The sequence below is a fragment of the Numenius arquata genome, chromosome 4, assembly GCF_964106895.1.
Source record: "Numenius arquata chromosome 4, bNumArq3.hap1.1, whole genome shotgun sequence".
NCBI lineage: Eukaryota > Metazoa > Chordata > Aves > Charadriiformes > Scolopacidae > Numenius > Numenius arquata.
The window spans coordinates 69698898-69725840 of NC_133579.1; the positions used below are offsets into that span (position 1 = coordinate 69698898).

A 26943-nucleotide genomic window follows, 5' to 3' on the forward strand; every position below is an offset into this window, starting at 1 on the left:
TGCAATTACATAGTGGCATTTCAAGACATAGGCAGCTTTGGAGAACCTGGGTGGAGAGCTCTAGAGAAAGTGAGGAAGCAATGTAGCAGGTGAAAAAAATGTCTTCAGGAGATCTGTGGGTTGTGGTGTGGTAAAGGAGGGGTAAGCAGAAGGCACAAATTAAACCCTGGAATTATGCACAATAAGCATTATTCCTGGTAAATGTGAGCGGTTCGGTTCTGCATTATCCAGAAGTAAGAGCAGCGAGTGGGTCGCTTCCAGCTCTGCTTTGTTCTTAGGTTTGGTCTCCCATCTCAGGCTGCTGGGCACCCTGTCCACCTCCCACAGTCAAAACCACAGCAGAGCCTCCAGCAGCTCCAGGGTCAGTCCTGGGCGAGCTCTGGACTCTGCTCAGACCCAGGATGCGCACTTCCCTGCAGGAGACATCACTAGCCTGGACAGCAGGCTATATACCCAATAGAGCCTTTAATCCAGTTAGTAGGGGTACCAGCGGCAAGTCAATCTCAGTAGCACGCACTTGGTGCTCAAGCACCCCAACCAGCTGGGGTCTGGCTGCAGGCTGGAAACTCAGCTCCCACACATTCATTGCTATTGGTACCTAAAGCTTGGTGTATCTAAATAAAGAAATGCTGGAACTACCAGCATTTCTAAAATCACATTTCTGACTGTACTGTAGGTATCCCTTTTACCCTCCCACGATAGGCATTTTGTAATAGAAACATTGTTTAGATGGGCCAATATAGTCAAAAAACCACTTGCAACTAAGTTTCCTTACTAAGTTGCTAAAATGTAAATTGCCATTTATCCAAAAGATCCATTTTCCCTTCCAGCATCCATTCGTGTCCAGTATCCATTGATGTTTCTAGCTCAAACCTTGAGAAAAGAAATTCCTGAAAATGATAATACACTGTTTTTTTGTCCATTCATTCACTGACTAAACCCTCTAGAAGTATCAACGTGGCTTCTGACCTTATTGCATTTTAAGTTCTTTCCCCAAGCGAGCATCAAGTGAAGATAGTCCTAAAATAATAGGGGAAAAAAATATGCCATGGAGAAAAGTTTCTTGGGACTGAGAGGGTAGGACGGCTTTTCATCTAGCAACACCCTTGTTTTATTGTAACTTTAAAATTCTGTTTTACAGATTGATTCTCCAGTCAAGCTCCAGATGTGTGCGTTTGAGTAGCCTCGACCTCCCTATGGACTCAACAAATGTGTCACGAAATGGCATTGCTCACTGGGAATGCAGATCCTGACTTCAGCTCCTACTCCTTCAATAACTTGGAAAACCTGTGTGAAGTGCAAACCAAGAAAGGATTCTTCTACAAAAAGGCCAAACTTCTGCACCCTGGGGAAGACTTGTGCTGCTTAGCCCGCCTGGATGACCGGACCAGGTTTGTGATCATCAATGTAGGTGGTATTAAATACAAAATTCCCTGGACCACCTTGGAGAACTGCCCCTTGACCAGGCTTGGGAAGCTAAAATCTTGCAACAATTACGATGAGATCATGAACATCTGCGATGATTATGATGTTAGCTGCAATGAATTTTTTTTTGACCGTAATCCTAGTGCCTTCAGGACGATCATGACTTTCCTGACAGCTGGGAAGCTGAGGCTTCTCAGGGAGATGTGCGCTCTTTCTTTTCAGGAGGAGCTTGTGTACTGGGGGATAGAAGAGGACCACCTGGAATGGTGCTGTAAAAAGAGATTGCGACAGAAAGAGGAGGAGGCAGCTGAGGCCAGGCTGTATGAAGGGGAGATGGTATTTAGTGAAACTACGCAATGTGCCTTCCAGGACAATAGCCGATTGAGTTTGTGCATGCGAAAGCTCAGGGATATGGTGGAGAACCCCCACTCAGGGATCCCGGGAAAGATCTTTGCTTGTATTTCAATTTCTTTTGTTGCCATCACTGCAGTCAGCCTCTGCATCAGCACCATGCCAGATGTCAGAGAAGAAGAAGATCGGGTGAGTGCAGCTTTTCTTGGAGTAAAGCGTGTTTTGCGTTGTTGTCTCCTCAGGGAAGGTGACGGGCAAAGTCACCCCAGCAATCATGCAGGTATTGCATTCAGTATTTATGATGGGGAGGGCTGGCTGGTGCAGAGCACAGAAAGCATTGTGTCACTTAATATTGAGGGAAGATCAGGCCAAACTCTGCCTTGCCAGCACAGCTTTGCCAGTTCACACCAGCAGACAGCTTTAGCCACCAGATTTGTTTTCTGACATCTCTAAACACATGACAAACTAGCTATTGCGGGGATAAAAATCAGCCTTGCTTGAGGCTGAATGTTTTGAAGTTAAGAGCTAATAGATCAATTTTCCTTAAAGGTACTTTAACATACCCCTCTGAATGAACTCTCAGTACCCCGCTGTAAAAAACACATCTAAAATATTCTGATGCTGTATGTCAGGGAAAGGGCAGGGAAGCTGAGGCAGCAATTTAACAGCAGAAACAAAGCAAATGTCCCAATTTTCAGACATGCTTAGTATTCTCAAGTGTAAGCTGTGGATGCTTCATGCCCTTGAAAATCGAGTCTTATGGATATTTTGTTTATTCTTTAGTTCAACAAATTTCCTAAGGGTTTAGTCCCTTATTTGTGCAAGCAGTTCAGTTTCCTAGGATTAGCTGTATGTGGGCCAATGAGAGCTCATCTCAAGATCGATAGAGAAGGACATTCACATTTTTATTAAATATGTGCCAAAACGCTATCTAAAGGGTTTGGGGACTGGGGACTTTTTGAAGAGTTCATGGCCTCTTTATTTTTACTTAAATCCAAGCTTGATACTAGATGTTTGGGTTTCTTTTTCATCCCCGTGGCCGTTAAATGTGATTGTGAACTTCATTTACTAAGAGAGTGCTTCGCCCCATCAAGTTCTGCCTCTCAGCTGAAAGCTGAGGTCTCCTGAAAGCAGAACCCTTCATGTGTCCCCCCACCCAGGCGCTGAGTGGCTCATCGCTCACTGCCACTCGCAGAGAAGAGGGTGGTCATTACCTGACAGGGGGCATTTACTGTTCTGCAGCGTTGAAAGTAAAAAGCATGCTGATGGGAGATGGGATCCGGCAACTCCAGAGAGACCCCCTGCGTTTGACGGAGTCCCTCATGTGCAATTAAGCCCACCTTTAACTTGCGAGGTATGCTCAGGTTGGATGTCTACCGAGTTGTTTGATTTTTTGGAACCAGACTCATTCAGTAGCAGCCAGGGAAAAAAGACAAACCATTTGGTATGTTGTTTGATATTTAATTTATTATAAGGTCTCTGTTTTAAAGGCTTTTTATGGTCTAAAACTTGAGGATAGTAGTACTTGGGTACTAGTTAAAACTACATTGTCCTAATGGCTTTTTTTTAAAAGATCATTTCCAAAACACATGCCTTTTACTGTAATTAACTAACAGTGCTCCAGTATGCTGGAATTTTAAGTACAAGTGATATTTTACTGTTGAAAACTGAGATGTATTTAGTGTTTAGATGTTCTTGGGTTTAAGTGAGAGCTGAACAATTGCTTTCAGAATTACCAGAGGTTTTTTATTTATATTTTTACTAATGATCTGAACGTAAATAGGGACTCATATTAATAGGCTAATAATATTTGTTGGGTGGAGCAAGCATATTAGGCCTGGATTTCTTTGTAAGCTGGAGCCATTAAAAGGAGCGTTTTCGTAGTCAAATGCAAAATTGTACAATAAAAATGAATGCAGACTTGCTCTTGCAAAAGCATAGAGCCTGACTCCCAAAATGAGGGCGCAAGCATTTAGGGCATGAGCAACTGAACATTAAGTTTCTATTGCAGCATAAAGTCAGAAGGGTTAATGTGATCCTTGAATATCCAAGCTGGGGAGTAGTGATTAGAAGCTGGAAGATGATTTTGTGCCTGTATGCGGCATTGGTGAGGCAGACACTGGAATACTGCAGTCAGTTCTCACCTTCATATTTTTAAATGGTGTTTTGAAAAATTGGAGAGGGTGGAAAAAAACTATAAATATGAGGAACCTGGAGAAAATGCCGTACAATAAGAAACTTGAACATTTCCTTTTATTTACATTATCAAAAGGAAGGTGAGCGGATTAGCGGGTTTTATGGGGGGAGGAGAACTGTATAATCTAAAAGACCTTTAAATTAAGCAAGGAAAGGATGCATGATTAAAAGCCGAATCCTGGTACACTCATATGGGAAACTAGGTGCCAATATTTAATACCACGGTGATTAATTACTGGGGGAGACTAGGAAGAGAATTAGTGGATTTTGTATTTTTTGATGTTTTCAGTTCAAAGCTCAGTGCCATCCTGGAAGGTAGCCTTCAGCTAAACACACTCGACTTCAATGAAAAGTAAATTACTGATTTCAGTTCAAGTTACAAAGGTGAAATGCTTGCAGTACAGAGGAGATCAGAATAAATGATCTCATGTTTTTCTGTGCCCTTAAATTCTATAAAGCACAGAGCTCCTGCAAATAGGCTTTGTTCTGCCCTTTGCACAGGGAAGGTCTGTGGGCAGAGTGGAAGTGGTTATTTTGTTTGAGACAAAGGTGGTTCCTCCAGCACAGGGGATGGGTGAAGGATCACTTCTTACATAGCTCAGTTCATCCCCAATGTTCCTCACCTGCTGCTGAATCAATGGAGGTCAACCCTCTATTGGAGCTGTAATTAGTCATGCCAAGAGTCATATGCAGTGACTGATTTTTGGTCCTGCACAAAGGGATGTAAACACCCATGCAGATCTTTTCAGCCTTGGTTGAAGGCTGGGCAAGGAGTCAGGCATCTGCACACACAGAATTGCTTGTAGGATCAGAGACCTAAGGCTGAAAACTCCTTGTGTGTCATCTGTACGTGGCTTAGCAAGCCGATGCAGCTCACCAGGTAACAGGTGTGGAGAGAAGAGAGCTTACGTGAATTCAAAGTCACGTTAACCATCCTGAGCTCTATCCCAAGTGCCTAGTTTAAAATTCATGCCCAGGGATAGCTCTTTGGTCTGGTTTTGCAGTCTCCTAACAAGCAGAAAATGGATGTGCATCCCTCCTGGCTAAGGAACAAATAAACAGTAAATATTATTTCAAGGACGCAGTGTACTCGGTGTGTACATTTTCCAGGCTCTCTGGCTGGCATTACTGTCATTAGGATTCTGTGTCAGAGCTGTCGCAGATACTCTGGCTAACAAGCAGTGGTCTCTTCCTTGAGCTGGCGTTCTCCAGAAGACAAAAGCTTCATGTGCCACCTCTCTGTCCTGTTATTGCTTCAGGGAAAGAGAGAGGAACTAGTCATGAAAAAAAAAAAAACATACTGGAGAGCAATTTTTCATACCCTGGTCCTTTAATGTCACCTGAATGGACCAGCAGTTACACCCAGTGATGTCCTGCAGAGGTTTAAGTGACTTCACACAGGTGTAAGCATGGGACCTTAAAAGTCAGAAGTAATTACCAAGTGGGTGAGGAAAATTATTTTAGGTGCCTGCCTATCTCTTTTAAAATACTGAAGAAGAATCAGTCATACATTTTGTTACCTTTATTAACTGCTCCAGGTGTTCTAGATGACAGTGCAAATCCCTAGTGGTTTAGCAAGAGTGGGAAGGAGCATGTTCCCATGTACCATAGCTGTCTTGTTCATATTAATGGTCAGCTCGATTCATCTGAAGTGTTACTCTGTTTTGAAAGTTGTTATGATTTCAAGAACCCGTAACAATTTATTGTCATTTAGACAAATATTCTATTACCCGATGACCCCTCCCCACCTGGGAAGGAGAATCAGAAAAAAACAAGGAAACCTGAGGGCTGAAATGTAAACAGATTTAATAGAATAAGGCTAAACAGTAAACATTAATAATACTAAAGAACCAGTATCGATCCCGATACCAATATAAAATATACAAGGATTATACTCAGCCCGTTCTTTCAGCAGGAAGATGTGGAGTCCCAGCAGGGGACAGCAAATGTGGGACACTGCCAGCGCTACAGCTTCGGGAGGAAGGGAAGGGCTCAGGGCTCTGGCACCAGGGCAAAGAGTTCTCAAGATCACAGCCATCAGGGAAGAGAGACAACTCCTGAGCAAACTTTCTAATTTATATTGAATGTGACATTCATGATATGAAATAATCCTGATGTCCAGCTTGGATCAAGTGCCCAGGTCTCGCTCCTAACTCAAAAACACTGAGACCTTGAAACCCACAGAGCCTGGCTGGCTATAAAGTAAATATTTTCACAAATTCAGACACTAGCATCTTCTAAAAATGCAGTTTTTCCAAGAGTTAGAAGAGACTTTACTGAAAAGTAAAATTACTGAAAGATAAATTAGTCCTGTGTCACTTAAACCAGGACAGAAGCAGTGTCATGTATTTCAGATACTGCACAATTACCAATAAAGCTAACGGAGTCAGACCCTAAACTACTTTTTACTCGCCAAACTAGGACATATATTTTATCTAGTCAATATTTTTCTCATTTACCTTTTATTTACTCGTTAAATTAAATAAAACCCACCAATTCAGTAATGCCCATAGTGGTTGCTTCTGGAAATTTCAGGAAAGGGATACTTCAAATGTATAAAGAAAACAAACTTGTGAAGAGAATCAGGTTCCTCCATGTAAAGTAACAAAGCAATAATTAATTTCTAATTTCAAAATTTTCAGAATGAGAGATTTCTATTCTAGATCTAGATTTAATGGTGGAAAGTCCCCCCTTAAGGCAAAATACTGCTAAGACAAAATCATAGCAGGAGCCCTCAGGCACTGAGTTCTTTCAAGACCACCACAAAATTGACCTCCAAGACATAAAAATAGCCAGAGGCATGGAGTATCCTTAAGGCCCTTTAGGCATGTGATAGCTTTAAGTGGGCTTCTCAACTCTCTAAACAAATGGTGGACATCGAGTGACTTGGGGAAAGCGGCTAAGACATCACAGGAGTCTTAAACTAGTTGGAGATACATTATCGCAAAAGCTTTAACAACAGAGTTAGAGTTGAACAACTATTGACGTTGAGAGATTCAACTGAAAGCCAAATGGTCATCATACTACACTCTTCTTTTTTTTTTTCTTGGTGAAAACAGACAGGTTGACCATTTTTACCTGAAGAAGAAAGATTCTTTCTTTTGTTAGACAGGCTTCCTCATCACTGAAAAAAGGTGGTGAACTCAGAGATTAACATCAAGCGTTTTGTCCTGATTCACAAAAGCGTTTATAGGCCTGAGTCCCACAAAGCAAAAATCATTTGTAGTACCACGGTGTAAAACAGAAGATGATCAGAGAGTACTTCCTTCTTCACCGTGCTTTATAATGTATTGGGGAAAGCCGGTCTAATTAAAGATGCTGTGATAGGAAGTTGCAGTTCAATAACCTTCAGCTGAAGAACGTTACAACAAAGAGAGAGACTCATAAATAATGAAGTTAATAATAGCTTATAAAGAAGCCTGGAACTATTTAACCTTCTAAGTTTAATTTGCACGCTGCTTCAACTTTCATAGTGGTGAGGATGGGGAATAGATAAATTGCGAATGTGCGTTTTATACAGTCTTGTGACTGAAGATTTCATTTCACAAAGGTACACACAAAAGTAATCTCAGACAAGGTTAGGAGAGTCTTGTATAATGATTCTCAACAGCTTTTCATAGACAAGATGTTTCTGTAGGGGCTGCAGGAGCAGTGAGGTTGGTTGAAAAATGGCTGAATGGCCAGGCCCAGAGGGTGGTGATCAGTGACACAAAGTCTAGTTGGAGGCCTGTATCTGTTGGTGTACCCCAAGGGTCCATACTGGATCCAATCCTGTTCAACATTTTCATTAGAGATCTGGAAGATGGAGCAGAGCGTACCCTCAGCAAGTTTGCAGGTGACATGAACTTTGGACAAGTGACTGATAGGCCAGAGAGTCGTGCTGCCCTCCTGAATGATCTCGGTAGGCTGGAGAAACGGGCTGAAAGGACACAATGGGAAGTTTGGCAAGGAGAAATGCAAAGTCCTGTGTGTTGCGAGGAACAACCTCATGCACCAGTATATGCTGGGGGCCACCCAGGTGGAGAGCAGCTTGGCAGAAAAGAACCTGGTGATCCTGGCGGACACTAGGTTTACCATGAGCTGGAGGTGTGCCCTTGCAGCAAAGAAGGGTACCGGTATCCTGGGCTGCATTAGGCAAAGTGTTGCCGGCAGGTTGAGGGAGGAGATCCTTCCCCTCTGCTCAGCGCTGGTCTGGCCACACCTGGAGTCCTGTGTCCAGCTGTGGACTCCCCAGTACGAGAGAGAGATGGGCACACTGGAGAAGATCCAACTGAGGGCCACAAAGATGATGAAGGGACTTTCACATAGAGGAAAGTCTGAGACAGCTGGAACTGTTTAGCCTGGAGAAGAGAATGCTCTGAGGGGATCTCATCAGTGTGTATAAATACCTGAAGGGAGAGTGCAAAAAGGACAGAGCCAGGCTCTTTTCAGTGGTGCCCAATGACAAGACAAGAGGCAATGGGCACAAGCATGGGAGGTTCCCTCTGAACATCAGGAAACACTTTTTCACTGTGACTGAGCACTGGCACAGGTTTCCCAGGGTGCTCATGGCACCTCCATCCTTGGAGATATTCAAAAACTGTCTGGACGCGGTCCTGGGCAACTAGGTGGCCCTCTACAACTACCTGAAAGGAGGTTGTAGAGAGGTGGGTGTTGGCCTCTTCTCTCAAGGGAATAATGACAGGACCAGAGGAAATGGTCTGAAGTTGCAGCAGGGGAGGTTTAGATTAGCTATTAGGAAGAATTACTTTACTGAGAGAGTGGTCAGGCACTGGAACAGCCTGCCCAGGGAGGTGGTGGAGTTGCCATCCCTGGAGGTATTTAAGAAACGTGTAGACATGGCACTTCAGGGCATGCTGTAGTGCCCGAGATTGTTGGGTTGTGTCTGTTTGTGGGTGGGTGTGGTGTGGGATTGTGGGTGTTTGTTTTGTGTGGTTTTTGGTTTTGTTTTGGTTTTGGTGTTTGGTTTTGTTTTGTTTTTGTGGTTGGACTCAATGATCTCAAAGGTCCCTTCCAACCAAGAAGATTCTGTGATTTGAGTGGGTGGAGGGGGGTGGACCACATGACCTCCAGAGGTCCCACCCATCCTCAACCATTTTGTGATTCTGTGGTTATAACTATCGATTTGTTTAGGTTTATAATCTAAAGAGGTAACTAAATAGGAAGAAATAGAACTATTCAGGGCCTCAGTGTGTCAGAAATGCCAAACATTTTGTTGTATGAATGGTATCTTGTCTCAAAACTCGAGCAGTTTGAGGTACTTCTGGATGGGGAAAACTGTCATTTTTACATTAAACCCTTTACTTATTTCAGTGAAAGTAATGTAAAGGAGTTGGTATTGTTGGTGCTTTCTATTCTAAGATGGCACTCTGCTTGAGATTCTGCAATGAAGCCTTTCATTACTCAAGAGCTTGTTTTTAGTAGTTTCTCTCTTTTTTGACTGTTCAGATGGTTTTCTGCCTGTGATACCGAGACCTGCTTGATTTTAACTTGGAGCCACATGTTTACCTGATGCATAGAGGGTTTGTTTTCATGAATGAAAGCCTTAATAAACTTGCAGCTTGGTTTTTTTTCCTTTCTTTGTGGAATAAACTGTTCTAGAAATTACAACACAGGCGATATAAAACATGTATTTAGAAAAATCTCCCTGCTGGTATTACAGATAACTATTTATAGTATATAGGCACTGAGGGTGACTTTTTATAAAAAGAATCTTGAGGAATCGGACTAACTAATTTCCCTGGGGATCATCTGAGAATTCGTTGTACCGTTCTCTCAGCTCTGCTGTTTAAATGCAAAACCCGTGAGCTGTGACGGTATCAGCAGTTATGGCACCTGAAGTGCTCATCCCCTGCGTTGCCAGTTTGCATTTAGTGTTTGCTCCGGGCAGTTCAGGCCACAGCTGGCTGGAGGCCAGGGAAAGACCAAATGACTCCGTAACGATTGTCATCTGCCTTTTCTGCAACGTTGGGCACAAGGAAGTTCCTGTAGACACATGAGGTTCATGCTCACTGTCACATTCACGTGCCGTTGCTGAAGGGATGTAGGACTTGCAGCGCTACAGAGCTGTATTTTAACTAAAATTAAGGTGTTTCTTATTTTTTATTTCATTCATAAGCTTAAAGTATTTTTTTCTGCTCGGATGGTACTTAAATCAAAATGCTAATGCACAGTCCAAATTACAAGCTTTGGGAGCATCCTTTACCCACAGCTTTAGTCATCAGCAATAAGCACAAGTTTGCTTTGTTGTTTGTGTGCTCAATCTGCCTCGTGCAGTTCCACCACCTGCTCTGTGTAGCCCTGCACTTAGATTGCGAACGCTTTGGGACAGAATGTCTTACCCACAACGTCTATGACCATCATCATAACAGCAATAAAAATTACATCTACGCTGCTCTTCAGGTACACGGCTCAGGCCCGTTCCTCATGGCTCAGGCTGTGAGCTGGGTTCCTAAGCAAGGAATTTTTTTTTCCTTTTCATAAGCGAGACCAACTCAGTTCATGCAAGATGCAATTACTGTATGATACCCTTTGAGTCCAAAACTGAGGAGTAGCTGCAGAGTTACGCAGCGCAAGTCTGAGTCATCATAGCATGGTTTCCCAGCTGCTGTTCGATGGTCGGAGGAATTTGCTGTGTGTGTGGCCTTTCAGACAGCTCCGGTTTGTCTGAAAATGACAAGGTTTGAAAGACGAAAGTGATGTTGTTTCTGTGGGTCACGTCAAGGAGTCAAGAACCTCTGCATTGCTCGATCTAAACGTTACGTGTTGGCTTGTGTGGGTTTTCTGAGCGGTGTGCGTCTTTTATCTGACTCCCATGGAATTTGCAAATATAAGATTAATGGCAAAATGTTCTTTGCAAATATCAAGAAGTGGTGATCGTGTCCTTTGATCATTTTACTGGGAACTGTGCTTGTCTCTGAACCATCTGAATGATGCAGTCCTCAATGTAAAAGAAATAGATGTATTTCTTTTATGTGGATCTGAATCGAAATCTTTCCTTTACTGGTTGTCTAAATCCAGCCATTAACGTTAGAGCATATCTCGGTATTGGGGTTTTTTTACCGAGTTCAGGATTGGTGTAGTCACACGCTAGGGAAAAACATTTAGTGCTGTGAGTCCCTCGGCACAACACACTGCCCACTGCTCCTGCTCTGCCCACCACTGCCCAGCACTCCAGCTGCCTGGAAGCCCCCTGGTCAAATAGCACACCACGTGCCAACTTTGCCAGCTCTTTCCAGAGAGAGTCCTTCCCCTTTGCAAGGCTGCCTTAAGCTGCTAGTGAATAGAAAATGTTTGAAGGAACGATCAGTTGTTCTTGATATTGGTTGTGTGGACAGAGTGCTGGGTAACAACGAGTTGGATTTAGTCATGACTACTTTTGGAGAGCTCTTGCCATTTCTTCTCCTTGGCTTGCTTGCTCCGGTTGGGGAAAAAAGAAAAAAATACTTTCTGCAGTCCTTCCCCCCCAAAAAAACAAATAAAATCCAGCATTCCTGCTTGATTGAAGCTATTTAAACTTTAGCAGACGTATCTAGTTGTTCTGTCATGGCAGCTCCTTCAAGAGAAAGATAAAAGAAACATGGTCCCAGTAAGTAAATTTTTCTCTGTCTTATCAGGAGGGTTAGGAGGAATGTTGTATTTTCTTTGACTAAGAGTTGCCTTTAGACTGGGGGCTGGGGACACAGCACTGCAGAACAGAGTCCCATGATGAGCCTGTAGACTCTCTGCTCAAAATTCCCCGTGGCAGCAAAGTTACCACCAGATCTGTTCATGCCTGGCTCTTACCAATTTTGGGTCTCGCTGCAGTGTGTTTTCCTGAGCTGCTTTTCCCAAGCAAAGAGAGAAATCCTTATGGGACAAGGAACTTCCCTGGAAGATTTTGAGAACAGTAGGTTACAATATAGACTTTGGGAACCACCGGAGACTCTGTGGTGTTTTAGGCTCAGAAGTGAAAAAATGGAGAGTATTTCTCTGCGCTGCTAGCATGGGCAAGAGGCAAGAGTTAAGATGTTGACTTGTTAATAACTTTATGCTGTGCTAATGAACCCTTTTAGTCTACAGGATATCTTCTCATGAATAAATAGCAGGCTCAGGTCTTCTTTTAAATATTGTATAAATATGCTGCAATATAACATTAGTGATAAATAATTAAACAGCTAAGACTCTTCCGTAAAAGCATTGGTAACTTTGTCACGTTGTTAACCAGTTTATGTTTGGTGCAATGTGGCTCACCCAGCAAAATCTGCTCCATATTTAATTTATTTTAATATTTTTCTGACTCCACCACCATAACTATCTGTACCTATCAGTGGGTTTATTCCCCTAGCTTCTAGGGCAATCATCCAGGGAGTCTCTGAAGCAATCTCATGATAATAGTTGTTTGGCCTCCAGTCATGTTTGTAAAATTACTACCGCTACTCAGTATAGCCTTTTCTGTAACATCCTGAGGGTACAGCGTAGCTTCTTTACTCCATAGATTGCTCCACTGCCTTTTACAAGAAAGCTTGTGCTCTATGGGCTTGTTGAGTGCTGTCCTACTGTTCTGAAAAAGAGAAATCTTTCATTTATTTGCAATAAAAATATCATCTGCAAATTTTATCTCGGAGTTCCAGGATACGTTGCTATCAATTCTGGAGATTTGGAATGAAAGCAAGCAACCAGATTTGCATTTGGCTAGATCTCATATAGCTAGGCTGAGGTAGTGAGCTGATTCATGTGTACAGCACTTAGAAAAATTGCATTAAATCATTTAACATTATAAATGCTTACGTTTTCAGTGCATGTGGTGACTGAGATGAAATACAGAAGTTGTTGAAATTGAAGACTTCTTGCAGTGTCCATGGAGACATTTAGATTCAAGAAAAATTAAGTAGAAGAGCGGTATACAAATGAAAAAAACCAAAAAGTTTACAATATTTTTTCAGTAGATTTTTAACAAAGGCTTAAGAAAGGACCAGGAGAAAACTATGAGGTTGTTGGATTTTCTAAAGGTAAGCATGATACTAGTTCCAAGTAAAACCATGAAGAAGATGGTACTGAGTACAGTCGGCAACATTTTTGAGGACAACAGGACAAGTAATTCTAGTGTATGTAGAACACCACTCACTAGTCAAACTTAGTCTAATTTTTATGGGTTTATAAAGTTTTCTGAAAAAAACCCCTCTGATGTTGGTACTTATACTTCTGTAACATATTTGAATTAGTGCCACACAACATCCCTCCTTAACAAAAATGGCATTTTTCAAAAACTTAGCTCCCTTATTAAATGTTCTTAAAATTTTTCATAGGTCTTGAAGTAATAGAAAACTAAGATGAGAAATCATCATCCAGCGTACACAGAAAGGCATGCGTCTCTGGTGCTGGCCCAGAGCTACTTAGGTGTTTTGTTGGTGATTTGGGTGAAAATATAAAATAATTGCAAACGGAATTTACATGTAGCACAGAAATGACATGCTGGTCAGGGACTGGCAGTATCTGACACGTTTAGCTGAACTGATTGGAACATGGGGAGGTGTCTGCGTGTTCAGCAGCAGGGAGTGCAACCTGTAAGTGTAGAGAGCATAGAGAGCCCAGGACAAAAGACTCTTCTAGAAAGTGGGGACCCTTCTAGAAGGGTTTTAGAGACCCTGGTGAACTACTTTGACATGCTGGTTAAGAGGCAAAGCGTGAGGCTTGAGATAGCACTTCCAGATTGGTGTCCATTTAGCAGATAAGGTAAAAAAAAAAGTTAAAAGAATTACTTAAAATCTGAAAATTCTGCTTTAGAGTGAGACACTGGAAGAGTTTTTAATGCAGTAAACAGCAGAATAAGAGAACGTCTATGGACAGTGGTGAACAATAACTGGAACCCGCAGCTAGGCAAGCTCATGCTCTAAAAAAAGTGCATTACAGTGTGGGTAATTAACATAGGAAACTGTTTGTCTTGAGATGCTTGAGTACATCTCAGATAGTTTTTAAATACATCCTGTCAGTCCTTCTAAATATTATGTCTCAGCTCGGTTGAAACCCTGTGTGTGATTCACGAGCCCCTCGGTGAGATCCTCTGCTCTGCAGGCAATTAACTCAAGAGCCCCGTGTGGCCTTACAGGTAGGTGACTAATTGCCATCCCCTCCCCAACTGGCTTATGCAGGAGGGGTGTCCCCCTGTGCGGGAGGTGCCAGCGAGGATGCTGAGCCTGAGTGCAAATAGGAAATACAGAGAATAGTGTGAAGGTCCCTGCCATCCAATACATCCTGAGCCGTGCTGGAAACTTGGCACCGGCTGCGCTGGGTAGGGAGGACGACAGCACAGGAATTGCAGCACCCTCCTGGAGGGTCCACGCACTGAGGGTCTGTGGGCAGAAGCTGTGGATATTTCCTCCCAGTCCATAGCTAGTTGCCTTTGTACACAGTAGAAATATTGGCTAATTTAAGGTAAAAGTTGTGCAGTTCTAATAGCTTGCACTGCTATCACGGAAAGCACAGTTACCGTTGCCTTGAGCAGAAGGAGAGAATATGAGGGTTTTTGCGGGGTTTTGCAGCGGTCAGAGCCACCCTGCAAAAATTTTTCCACTTTGCAAGCGCAGGAGTAGAGCTCGCAGCATTTCAGTGCAAGGGCAATGCGGTAGCAGGCTGCCAACCGCGACTGAGCCACGACCAGCAGGAGACCAAATCTACCCACGGGCAATGCAGGCAAATCCTTCACTGGCTTTCAGGTAATAGGATAAAGAGAAGGGGGGAAAAAACAGGTTTGGAAAAAAAAAAAAATATATATATATAAGAGGAAAAGAACAAGCTTGACTCTGTCCGCCTTTCCTCCAAGAGAAAAAACAGACATCCCCAACTTTTATAGCAGGTTACAGGGTTGCAGGAACCAGTAAAACTAATGTGGGTCAGTAAAATAGAACCAGCAATGAGTGGGAGGCAGGAGGAGGAGGAGAAGAGCTTCTAAAGCAGGGATGGAAAGAAGGGGAAAACTGGGGGAAATAAGAGGGGAAAATATATTTTTAAATGCTGTTACGAATCCCTTGTTCTTTTTAATACAATTAGAGAGAGAGAGAAAGAGACAACAAGTCTGAGATACTTTTTTAGAGTGAGGAGAAGAAGATGTTGCGTTTAGGAAGTTCTAGATGCTGTTTATCTGCATGTATCTGTGAGCACAGCCAGGTGCCACCACAGCATCATCTTCTCCCAGGTGATGGGTAGGTAGGTGTGAAAGTGTTGGGAATGCCACTGCTCTGCAGCGCAGCCCTGTCTCTCTTGGGCTGGTCCTTCCAGGGGGAAGCGTTGGGTCTAGGTGTTGTCATTCCATAGGGAAACTGTTCGAACTGCACATAAGTGCCCTTGGTGAGGACTCGGCCCCGCTCTGGTTCTGCAGTGTTTTGGTTTATGCTGCCACTTAAGGGAGATAATTCCTTTCTTTATTTTTGCAGTCCTGCCATGTTTATAAGAGGCAGGTGTGCTGTAAGTACCAAGTGCCATTGCTCACATTTTTTTTCAATCAGAAACTGTGTCTGTCCTGTTTTCAGAGCACTGGGATAGAAAATACAAGCTATAGGATCATTCTCTAGAAATCAGAAGATTTGCTAATTTGTCAGCTAACTGGGCTGCTTCACATAAAAGCTCAGAATCAGGCATTTGCTTAGGTTTACAGGGAATGGATTTTTTTAAAAAGCATTGTAGTTTCCAAGCCTCGGGGGATATGATGCCTCTATCAGAGCTAGAAAAGAGAGTGGGCTGAGGAGGAAGATTTCTAGTTCATGTGAAATCAGGGGGAGAAGGGGACAGTTGTCAGCAAGCAGGCTTCTGGCACTTAATTAATCTCTTGAGAGTTTTTTTACTTTCAATTTCAGTGAAAAAGTGGGCCAAAACCAAGAAAAACATTCTGAAAATCTGGAAATAGAAAATTCTAAGGTAATTTTTACTCAGAAACACTAAGAACGTCAGTGTTTCTAAAGCCAAGCCGTTCTTTGGAGAACACCATGGCTTGGTGAAATCATCGTTCTTTTTTTCTGCATTACCGCCTCTGTCCGTGGCCGTGACTCTGATAAACAAATCCTCTGCGCTGAGGAAACCCTGGAGGTCAGGCTGGGCAGGTCGTTCCTGGTCCAAGCAGAGCAGGCTGTGCGGGAGCCCTGGGCACACCTGGATGGCTGTGTCACCCGTGGGCAAAGCTGCCAGAAAGCAAGCCATATGAGCAAGTGGCCTGTGACATCCTGCCTCGAATGCCATGGGAGTTGATGAGTTTCAAACATCATACCTTGTTCTCAGGGACCCATGTCTTCTTGTGTAGCTGTTTGTCTTCAGACAATCTCCAAATGGCACTGAGAGGCTGTAAAACTGCCAAAGCAGACCCCAGATACAAAACCAGTGTGTTGACTCAGAGTATGTGTTCAGACAGATGGCAGTAAGTCAATTCTTGTACATACAGGTTGTAATTCTCTAAATATTACTAATAGCCTACTTATGTCTTACACACATGCATAGGTGAAAGCTGTGGACAAACCAGGTAGGGATCTCAGACCCTCTAAGGTCCAGCTCCAGCTGCATCAAGCACATCATTTCCTTTGCTAGCTGAACATTATGGGCAAGTAGGACTTGGAGGGGTCCTCTGAGGTGAGTGCAGTCCCCTGTTGTCACGTTGTCATGTCATACCACTGTTTCCAGAAACTGAGAAGCTTCATCTTAAAATGATGAAGTCTTCCCTGTGCTTTTGGAACCTCATGTGTCTTCTAGAGTCCAGATTCTGAAAGCTGGTGTAGCTATTTCTTCTCCTGCCAACATTGTCCTTTCAAGTAGTGATGGGTTCTCTTTGCAAATAGCTCGTGCAAACACTTGAGCATGTGAGGTCCCTCTCCTTCCCACTCCTACCTTCCCTGCCGACTGCCATTACTTGGCTGATGGTGGTGTCCTCCCCAGCCACTCCTGAACAAAGTCAGCTGTTGTGGCATAACCAGCCAGTGAGTTATCTTGTTTGACTTTGCACTGAAGAGGATTCAGGAATGATCCTATGTCTTGTTCTGTGGGATGAGCTGCAAATTGTAAACAGACAGGTAGTAGACGGAGATAGCAGTACTTTCAGCAGTACTTTCAGTACTTTCCAGATAGACCTGGATGAGAGCTTTCAACCACACCATTAAAAAGTGCTTCTCTTCATCCCCTTGGTATATTTATAGATAGCAAACATGTCTCTTCTCTGCCTTCATTTGATGATGGTAAACATGTCAAATGCATTTAACTGCCTGTTTTTAAGGTAGGCTTTCCATTCCACTAGCCATCCAAGTAATCTTGGGTTACTCTCCCAACTCGTTCCCATTTGAATCTTCCTTCTTGAACATGGGTGGTTCTTGAATAAATCAAATTCTTCACTTAAATACTAGCACCTATCAGCCAGCTCCAAATACAAGTTTTGGTTGTTTTGTGTGTGTGTGTATTTGGTAAGCAAGAAGGAATGGGTGTCAAGGCTTGTTTCAAGGGTGAAAACCACAGGTTGTGTGTCCTCATTGGAGTGAAGCAGATTACAAACAGTAGAAAACAAGGGAAACACAAAATGAAGGGAATACTAGCCCATGAGGAGGTCACAAGGCAGTGAGAATGGAGCAGAGACTTAAGAAGTATCCTCAGAGAAAATGTTACCCAGCGTATATCTCTTCTCCTTAAGTTACAGGAGAGCCCCTCTCTCCTGGTGTGTGGTATGATCAGCCTGGGAGATAGCAGCTGGAGCACATACTGTTCCCTCAAGCTGCTCCCAGCTCCAGTCACAGTCTGAGGAGTTTTAAGTTGTTAGATGCCTCCACAACCCCCTCCAGCCTCTCTGGGTGAGGTACTGTGCTGTTCCTGATAGGCATCTGAAAAAAAAAAGGCAAGTTGGTGGTGTTGATGGTGTTCTGTTTCATGGGTATTTATGGTCTGTTTTATTCTTTCTATGTTTCTTGCTTCTTGCAGATTTCAGGGTTTGATTGCTTTCCATAAAGTAGAGCCAGATAACATTCGTCTCCCTCTTACAAATACTGTTGCTTTTGGAGAAGTGTGTGCTAAAAGTGGATGCAGGTGTGAGAAAAACGGGTTGAGAAGAAGATATTAATGAGAGGGCATTTTGTCCATCTGTAGTACTGCTGACCTGCTTTCCATTCTTCCCAGCAACTCTACTGGGGCAAAAAGAAGCAGGACAGTGGACTGAAGAATATATCCTCATGTGGCAGGGGCAGTCAGTGAAGGAGGCAGGGAAGTGGAGGACAGCCTTAGGATCACAACAAGAGTCTTGCCTGGTAGGTAGGTGATCGAATCCCCTGTGTCTGTGTCTTTCTCCCCAATTCAGACGTTATGTGCCAAATCCATGCGGTCAGACCGCAACTGCTAAGACATCTACAGCATTTGCAGGGGAAAAGGTGACAGCTAAACAGGTCTCAAGGCTCAATATTTATGGCTTATACCTACACTATCTAATTTTGGTCGTGCAGTTTGGGGCTGAGATGGCCCAAAGCAGCAGGCGGCTTGTGGACTGGGCAGAGTAACTCGAGGAAACCCAGCTGGTTCCTTCCGCAGCCTCCAGGATCACGAGTGCCATCTGTGTCTCCCGCCTGTTTAGTCTGCAAGGGTGGTCATGGGCTACCACGGTGCAGAGGTAAGCTCCTCACGCACGTGGTCTTCTCTTCACTTCCCTCCCGTTGACTCCCGGACCCTTTTCTGAGCTTTTCCTGAACACAGCCGTTTGGCTTTGTCGTTGTGTGTCAGGAGAGCAATTTGAGACAGAACTGCAAGGCACATGCAGGTAGCTGTACTTCAGTAACCCCTTGGCGACGTGACTGCCGCTGAATAGCACGGCGTGTGATCGTACAGGCTGATTAGACTCTGGCTGTGGATTTTAACACACCCTGAAATTACCTTCTAGCAGTTGCCATAGTCTTTTGGCATCTCCCTTGTTCTGGTCGGTGTTTCATGTTTATTTGCAGCTTCACTGGCAGAATAAAAAATGACAGGTTTTGAAAAGTGGTGATTTGGGGCTGTGCTGTCTCGGGATCAAAGGAAAATCCAGAGAGAGAAGTCTAAAGTAGGTACAGCTCCTGCCTACCTCCTTGCCCTTTCTCTTCAACAAAGACAAGTTGTACAGGAACAATTGTACAAAAGCTATCTTGTGTCCATGATATGACTGCAAACCATTAGTGACAGCCCTCCCAGCTGAAGGCAAAGGCTCTGGTTACCTTTCCTAGCAGCTGGGCTGAAGATGAAGCAGGAGCTAAGCTCTAGTTACAGATCAAAGTGTGTACAGCAAGAAGCAGAGGGCTCTTTCATGGCCCCTTGGTGACTTTACAAACAGAAACCATCACTTTGAATTCACAGCCAGCCAGCGTTGAGGACAGACTGTGCAGTAGCTGAATCATTCTTGCTCAGGGGCTCAAGAAATACTCAGAGCAGGCTGGCTGCAAGTTCAACCTGACCCTGGGTTTAACGGCAGATGTTCTGAATTCCAGGCTCCGAGCCTGCAGGTGGTCAGTGTGGAGGGCAGTGATGCTGCCTTACCAAGAGTGGGTCACGTCGCAGGAGTCACGCGCTTCATCCTTACTGTGGAAATGAGAATCACAGAATGATATGGGGTTGAAGGGACCTCTGGAGATCATCTAGTCCAACCCCCCCTGCCAAAGCAGGTCCACCTAGAGCAGGTTGCACAGGAACATGTCCAGATGGGTTTTGAATGTCTCCAGAGAAGGAGACTCCACCACCTCTCTGGGCAGCCTCTTCCAGGGCTCTGCCACCCTCAAAGTGAAGAAGTTCTCCTCATGTTTAGGTGGAACTCCTTATGTACAAGTTTGTGTACATTTCCTCTTGTCCTGTCCCTGGGCACCACTGAAGAAAGACTGGGCCCTTCCTCTTGACACCCAAATTAGCTAGATGCTTTCATCAGAAAATCACTTTTAGTCAGAAAATCGCTTGTCACCAGAGAGCGCTGGTGTGAGCAAAATCTTTGGGTTTTGTTGGGGAGGCACGTTTCTGGGAATGTTGCTGTTTTGCTGGAATTTCTCCCAGGGAAGGCTTCTTCATTTCACAGCGATAGCTGGGATGAGAGAGGGCAGGGACCCAGCACCTGGTGCTGCGGGTGCTCCCGCAGGCTGGGGAGCCGCCAGCTGGAGGCTTCCACCCTGCCGGTTTAGGAGCGGGAGCTGGGTCTCTCCCGAGTTGGGCAAGGGCTCCAAGCGTTGGGCTGATGGATAATTGGAAGTCAGGAGGGGTCTGTCCTGTGGGTCTCCCTTTCAGACCTTCATTGGAACAGGCGGTTCAGCCTCAGGGAGCACCCTGAGCCGCTGGGCTGGGGGATGTCTCATCAGGCTGTGGGCAGACCTTGTGTAGCATCTTCAGGGACTTTGTCTGCAGGTCCCTTAGCGCTGATCTCCAGTGCTGAGACCTCGGTTATGTGTGTCAGGATTTCAAGTTCCACGTTGTTGTTAAAACAGAGTTTGATCCGATGTGCACAGAGAAACACTTGAAATACAAGATCCAAATACAAGATCCAAAAGGCTCAAAGGGCGAGTGGAAGAGAACAAAAATGCCATTTTAGAAATGTCATGATTTTAAAACTTATGTAAGTATATTTGTATGCAATGCCTCTCGCGTTTGGGTTTTGCGGGTTTTTTTCTTAACATATACGTTTGACAGGGAGGGAAATCTTCACCACAGGGGGGAATTGGGCAACATCGAAACTGCTTCCCTAAAAGTACTGCGGAGCTGCTGACCGTACAAAAATGTGTGTGCAAAGCAACACGAGACCTGGGGCGGTTAGAGGTGATCTGGCTTTTGACATCTTCTAATGCCAAAGGGAGCGCGGGTGGAGATGGCATCAAAGCCTGCAAGAATCTAGAGGCAAGTCAGGATTTCTTCTCAGGAGACCAGAGGACAAAAGAGAGGGTCAAGAAGTCAGACAACACACAGTGGGGAATTTTTCTGAGGTGCAGCACAGGGAAGTACCAGTGAAAGGGACCCTGCAAGCCAAACCAAAACGCTTCTGAAGGATGCCTGCAATTTTTAGACAGAGCAATGAGTACAGCCGGACTTGAACTCCAGTGACACCGGCTCTTCTTTTCGTAATTTCCCTTTTTGCCAAAGGAACCTTTGGCAAAGAAAATGCTTCTCCAGAAGAAATATACTGCAGTTGGCTTTTTGACAGCAAATTTCTATAAATCCTAGTGAAGGAGACTCACTTTAATTTGACTGCATGGAATTACTTACCGAGACCTTTCTTCTTTTCTTTTCTTGTGCCCTGAGTTGACATTAGTATATGGCCCCAAAATCCTGTGCAACTGCAGATATTTCCCCATACTCAAGTAATTTCTGCACAGGAAAAAAATATCTACTTGCTGTTTGAAAGAGACACATGTACTCACACAAACAAGCATATACATCTTGTAAAGAACAACTGTTTCCATATATTTTTATTATGCCACTGCTTTTTGTAATCAAAAGCCTAAGATATTGTTTATTTAATGGCATGGTTATATGCACATTAAAAAAAAAAAAGAATGTTAGTCTTAAGACTAGAAAAGGGATGTCCTTTGTGATTGCCATTCATGCTATTTTTTGTTTGGGCCTCTAAAAGACAAAAAGAAATCAAATTATTATGAAAATTTAAAAAAAAAGTTTTCCTGTGGCTCAGTTTCATAAAGCTAGATAAGAAAATGTAATCATAAAAATGTATCCATTCAATTACAAGATGAAGAAATCTGGTTAGTTAGTATGAGAGCTAGCTGGTTTGCTTACCAAAAGTAAAAAAGCAGTATTTAGTTGTTAATGTACGTGTTTATGGCCATGAGTTGTTATAGCTTGATCTTTTCGGAGAATGTACGAATTTGATATGGACCTGTTCGGGGCAGGATGCTGTCCTGTTCTGTTAGGATTTGTTTTTCTCTTATTCCAATGGCTGATTAATTCTTGATTGCTTTTTTTTCCCGTATGTGTGTGTCCTTCTGTGCATTTTTGTTTTGTTTTTTTTGAATGGAAAAAAACCCTCAAAACCCTAAGCATATTTACAGCATCTGGTTGGACTCGAATATGTAGTTAAAAGTTTTAGAAAGAGAAATATTGCCTTTTTTTTTTTTTTTTTTTACAATTCTGTAATCAAGGGGAAAAAACTGCAATGAAAAGCAGCTGCAGCTGAAAGAAGCAAAGAGCATGAAACACGTTTTTGCTGTTAGTGGTTTTTATTTCATGTGAGGATAATAATAGGTCATACCTAGATGATATTGAAACATGGTCCAGGGGACAGGAAGACATTTAATTAGTGAAAAAAAGGCCTATGGCAAGTTAATTGACACACAGGTCTGTTTTCTAAAAGCCTGTTCAGACCCTCTTATTCTCAGGACAGCCTTCGGACAGAGCCTGGCGTGCTCCGATTGCAATAGGTTAATAACGATACTGAGAAAGACGAGCACTTTGCTGAAGATAATTATGCATTAGCTAAGAGAGGGGATTGTTTCATCCCGTTAAAATGAACTCTGTGTGGCAGAGCATTATCGCTCCACTCTTCTGAAAGCAAACATTTCAGCATTCACCATGTTAGCTGTCAGCTGTGGACAGTGGGAAGAGCAGAGAAAAGCCAGAGCCCAGCGTCAGCTCTGGATGGGGAACGGTTCAGCTCTTCATTACAGGGACGGGCGAAGATGCCAGCTTGGTTCTGCCCGTGTTGGATGACCCGAGCTCCAGGTACCGCCGAGCCTCTCGTGCTCAGCTGAGCGAAGGTTTGCTAGGCTGCTCCTGCGCTTGCCTTTTCGATGTAGTTCTGCAGGGAGAGTGGAGAGGTAAAGAGCAGAGCTGTAGGCTTGTGAACCTACACAGGATAAACATGTCAGGGTGTGGGAGGGCAGATAAGAGTCTTCTGAAAGTCATCACCGCTGGTAGTCCATTTGAGCAACAATTTTGCTCCCACACCAAAATTCATACATGGAAGGACTTTGGAGAGTTTCTTTTCCTTATGCATCAAATAGCACTAGGGCAGCTAGGTGCCAAATTAGCTTTTAAACGCCTTCATATCTCCGTAGGTCTATTCCAAGTCTAAATTCTCCATAGGCTTCACTGACTTTCCTTAAACTTTTAGTGGCACGGAAATTATATACATGCACATCAGAATCCAGAATGCTTCCTGCCAGATAGGTCTCTTAAGGCAAGCTACATCTTAGTTTCCATACGTGGTGGTCCAAGTAGTGATGCACCTTTCAGAGAAAGCAAATTTGCATGTTGGGCTTTTTTTTTCCTACTTGCCATTGCTGCTGCTTTGCTCAAGCCACAGCTATTCTTCTGTGGGTTGGCTTCCTAAGGTCTCAGCCTGATCCTTTTGTGCACGTGCAAGGATAGGATCAGGAGCTGCAAATCACCTGCGGCCATGGCCCTTCAGTGTGAGACCGAGCATATCCTGATGGGAGACTCCCGAGAAGCAGGGCTCTGGGGCAATACCGGTGCGATGGCCGTGTTCTTGGTAATAAGGCAAGAAGTTACAGTGGCACAGGCGGAGTCCTTCCGCTGGCTTTGGGAGCTTTGGCTCTGGCCCACAGAGCCAGTTTTGTGCGGTCCTGCCGAGAGCATCTTGGTTCTGGATCTGATGGGAGAGCCTGACAGCTTAATTATGTTGCGACGGGAGTGAAACCCCTAAAAACAGAATGTTTTGTCCTGTGCGTTATGATTGTGACAAAAATACTTATGACCAAATTAGTTTGGTGAGGCAGATATAAATTAAGCTTCTTCTAGTCTTCACACCTATCAAAATTAGGACATTAAAGACGGGCTATCTGAGCTGCTAAACTAGTAAAACAAGATTATCTTTTCTTGCTGCAATATACTTAAAATCTTGACAGCAATTTCAATGGGACAAGTAGTTTTTCTTTCCATATCAGCATGACCCCCTGGGAAACAGTGGGAGGTACATCATATGCCAATTGAAAGCGGAATGAAAAAAAAAAAAAAAAAATCTATAAATACAAGTCACTACAGCCTTTCGTCGTGTTTAATACAAGGACCGTAAACACCAGCTCTGAGGATTCCTTTTCACATTTGTTTGTTGTTTTTTTTTTTTTCCTGTTGACAGCTCTTTAAATCATTGTCTTAGTCTCTTCTCAGGCGTGAAGCGGGGAGGGTGCCTCGGCGTTTTGGTTATCGTACTGAGGTAACACCAGGCTTTATCCCCCATGTGATGACACTGCTTTTACTGCCAGCAGTGCAGCAGCCCTTGAAACGCCTATTCAGTCACTCCCCCACATTTTGGGGAATGCTGTAGTTAGTGAAGAAGGCAAAAGTCTCATCACTCCTTTGCTGGGTTTGTTGTTTTTTTTTTTCACAATGGGGGGAAAAAACTGTGCATAAACACTTAGGGAAGGATGAAGTTAGGATGAGGTGCTGTGCAGTAAAAATTTCCTTGGCACTGCCTAGCAAAGGACACCTGTGGTGAGCACGTGGGCAGAACTGTTTATAGATGTGCCAGGTTCTCAGCTTCTCCAGTGGTGAAGCGGGGACCAGCTCGACACAGCCTCGCCACTCTTTAGAGAGACTTTATTGCTATAATTTAGCAAAGGCGAGGAAAATGAGGTTTTTACATTGGTACCTAATACCTGTTGCATCCAGTGGGAGTCACACACCCCACTACCATGGATGGACTCCTACGTACTTACAAGGGTTTTCAGCAACTGTTCAAAGTGCCTCACCGAATAAATACACACTTCCCTTAAATAAATATACATTTGCCTTCCACTCAAAGCACCCAGAGCATTAACACTTTTATATGAGCATTTACAGAGGAAACAGCGCTAGCCTTATAATTGTCCACGTCAAAATCTGTTTATTTAGAGAAGCTGATTATTATTCAGCTGGAGTTACTCACAGTGATGTAGCAGAGAATTGCCATAGTATTTGTACTGTTGAATTAACAATCAAAAGAGCAGCCATCACCAGCATTATTGTTTATTGCTGTTCCAATGCACCAAGGCTGGCTTGTTTACAGGCACTGTGACTAAACAACCAGAGTCCTCTTTATTTTCTACTAAATGAGCCTGCAGGGAAGAGCACCTCTTCCAGCGCCTGGGAAAGCTCGGGGAGGGCATCGTGGTCATTAGTTGTTACAGGTGAGGTAATTGAAAATGCTTCTTTCTCCAGACCCTCCCTCTATTCTTGTGGTACTTTTTCTTTTAGAAATACCTGCATTTGTCAGTACTTTATATAAGCTTTTGACTGTAGGACTATTGTGTTAATAAATGTTCACTGTAGTATAAAAAATATTCTATATTCTGTGAATAACAGATTATAGATTATTCTGAGCACATAACGTAAAATGCTGTAGGTATTTATGAGCCATTTATAAGCAATGTATTATTGATCAGGAAGGGAGAGAGAGATCACCCATGTATTAAAATCCATGAGTCCTGCAGTAATCTTTTCTAAAGGGTGTTAAAGGGCTCTGTTAGAAATGAGGTGTGAACCCGCAGCAGTGGGCTGTCCGGCCGACAGCTGGTACCATCACACCAAATACCTGGCAGCCTCGGGATACTCCTGAGCATCGTTGGCCTGTCCTGCAGCCAAACGTGTAGTTAGTAGCTCCGGTTTTAGTTATCCCTTCCGGCTGCTCTTAGAAGCGGCGATTTTACTTTGGCACCTTGCGATTCCTATCGATTCCACGCCGTGCTTGCCTTGAAGAGCTGCTACTCTCCGTTTCTCTGGTTCGCTCCCTGGCTAAATCTTTTTCTTCTCCCTTTTCTGTGTTTCCCCCTTCCTCTTCCCTCCCCCAGGGCGAATGCTCACAGAAGTGCTATGACATCTTTGTGCTGGAGACAGTGTGCGTGGCGTGGTTTTCCTTTGAGTTCCTGCTGCGATCCATCCAGGCAGAGAACAAGTGCGCTTTCCTGAGAACCCCGCTCAACATCATCGACATCCTGGCCATCTTGCCTTTCTATATCTCCCTCCTTGTGGACATGGTCTCCACGAAAAACAGCAGCAAGCCCAGTGGGGGAGCTGGGAACAAGTACCTGGAACGAGTGGGGCTGGTGCTGCGCTTCCTGCGGGCTCTGCGCATCCTGTACGTGATGAGGTTGGCACGGCACTCGCTGGGGCTGCAGACGCTGGGGCTCACCGTGCGCCGCTGCACCCGGGAGTTCGGGCTCCTCCTGCTCTTCCTCTGCGTCGCCATGGCCCTCTTCTCGCCGCTGGTGTACTTGGCTGAGAGCGAGCTGGGAGCCAAACAAGAATTCACAAGTGTCCCCACCAGTTACTGGTGGGCTGTCATCTCCATGACAACGGTTGGCTATGGCGACATGGTGCCCCGTAGCATCCCCGGACAGGTGGTAGCCCTGAGCAGTATCTTGAGTGGGATTTTGCTGATGGCTTTCCCAGTCACATCTATCTTTCATACCTTTTCCCGTTCCTACAGCGAGCTGAAGGAGCAGCAGCAGCGAGCGGCGAGCAGGCAGATGCGCCAGCTGGAAGAGAGCACCAAACTCCCGGGTGGTGACAGTGCACAGGGGCTCGGCGTCGCATTCCCACCAGACGCTGCTGGGCAGGAGGGCCAGCCTGTGGTTGACCAGGAAGCCAAGAGAAGTTGTTGACTCTGAACGGCTGAAGACGTATGTTGGCAGCACAAGAAGCAGTGGACAAGGTGGGAGGGGGGGGTCAGTTCTGCAAGCAGCACCTCCTGAACTGCAGAATGAGGGGCAGACACACACAGGGTTGTGGCTAAAGACCAGCTTTTGATCTCAAGGGCCCTCGGAAAAGTGCCCCTAGAATCTCTACCAAGTACAGCTCTGCTCCATCGCTTTTCACGGGGCTTTTCTTTTGAACAAGTATTTTCGGCAAGCCCCAAGGAGCAGCCACTGAACGTAGCCAGCCAGGAGGAGATAACGTGGAGCACAGCCTGTGCCAGGGTGCCATTCGGCGGAGCAGCCAGCGTGCCACCTCATCCCTGGGGGTGCCATTCGGCGGAGCAGCCAGCGTGCCACCTCCCTCCCTGCTCGGTGACACTCCACCTGCGAG

General features: G+C 44.4%; 1 protein-coding gene across 1 annotated transcript; it reads left to right on the forward strand.

Moving 5' to 3' along the window:
• Positions 1 to 1209: 1209 nt before the first annotated feature.
• On the forward strand, positions 1210 to 26519 carry KCNG2 (potassium voltage-gated channel modifier subfamily G member 2). The gene is made up of 2 exons (XM_074146733.1): positions 1210 to 1965; positions 25707 to 26519. The coding sequence occupies exons 1-2, from the start codon at positions 1210 to 1212 to the stop codon at positions 26517 to 26519; spliced, it is 1569 nt and encodes a 522-aa protein (XP_074002834.1).
• The last annotated feature ends 424 nt before the right edge of the window (positions 26520 to 26943 follow it).

Bases quoted from the DNA above. Each gene is read 5' to 3' on its own strand.
- KCNG2 (XM_074146733.1), top strand. From the start codon at position 1,210: ATGTGTCACGAAATGGCATTGCTCACTGGGAATGCAGATCCTGACTTC. The intron at 1,966-25,706 runs GTGAGTGCAGCT...TCCCTCCCCCAG, and splicing joins TCAGAGAAGAAGAAGATCGG to GGCGAATGCTCACAGAAGTG.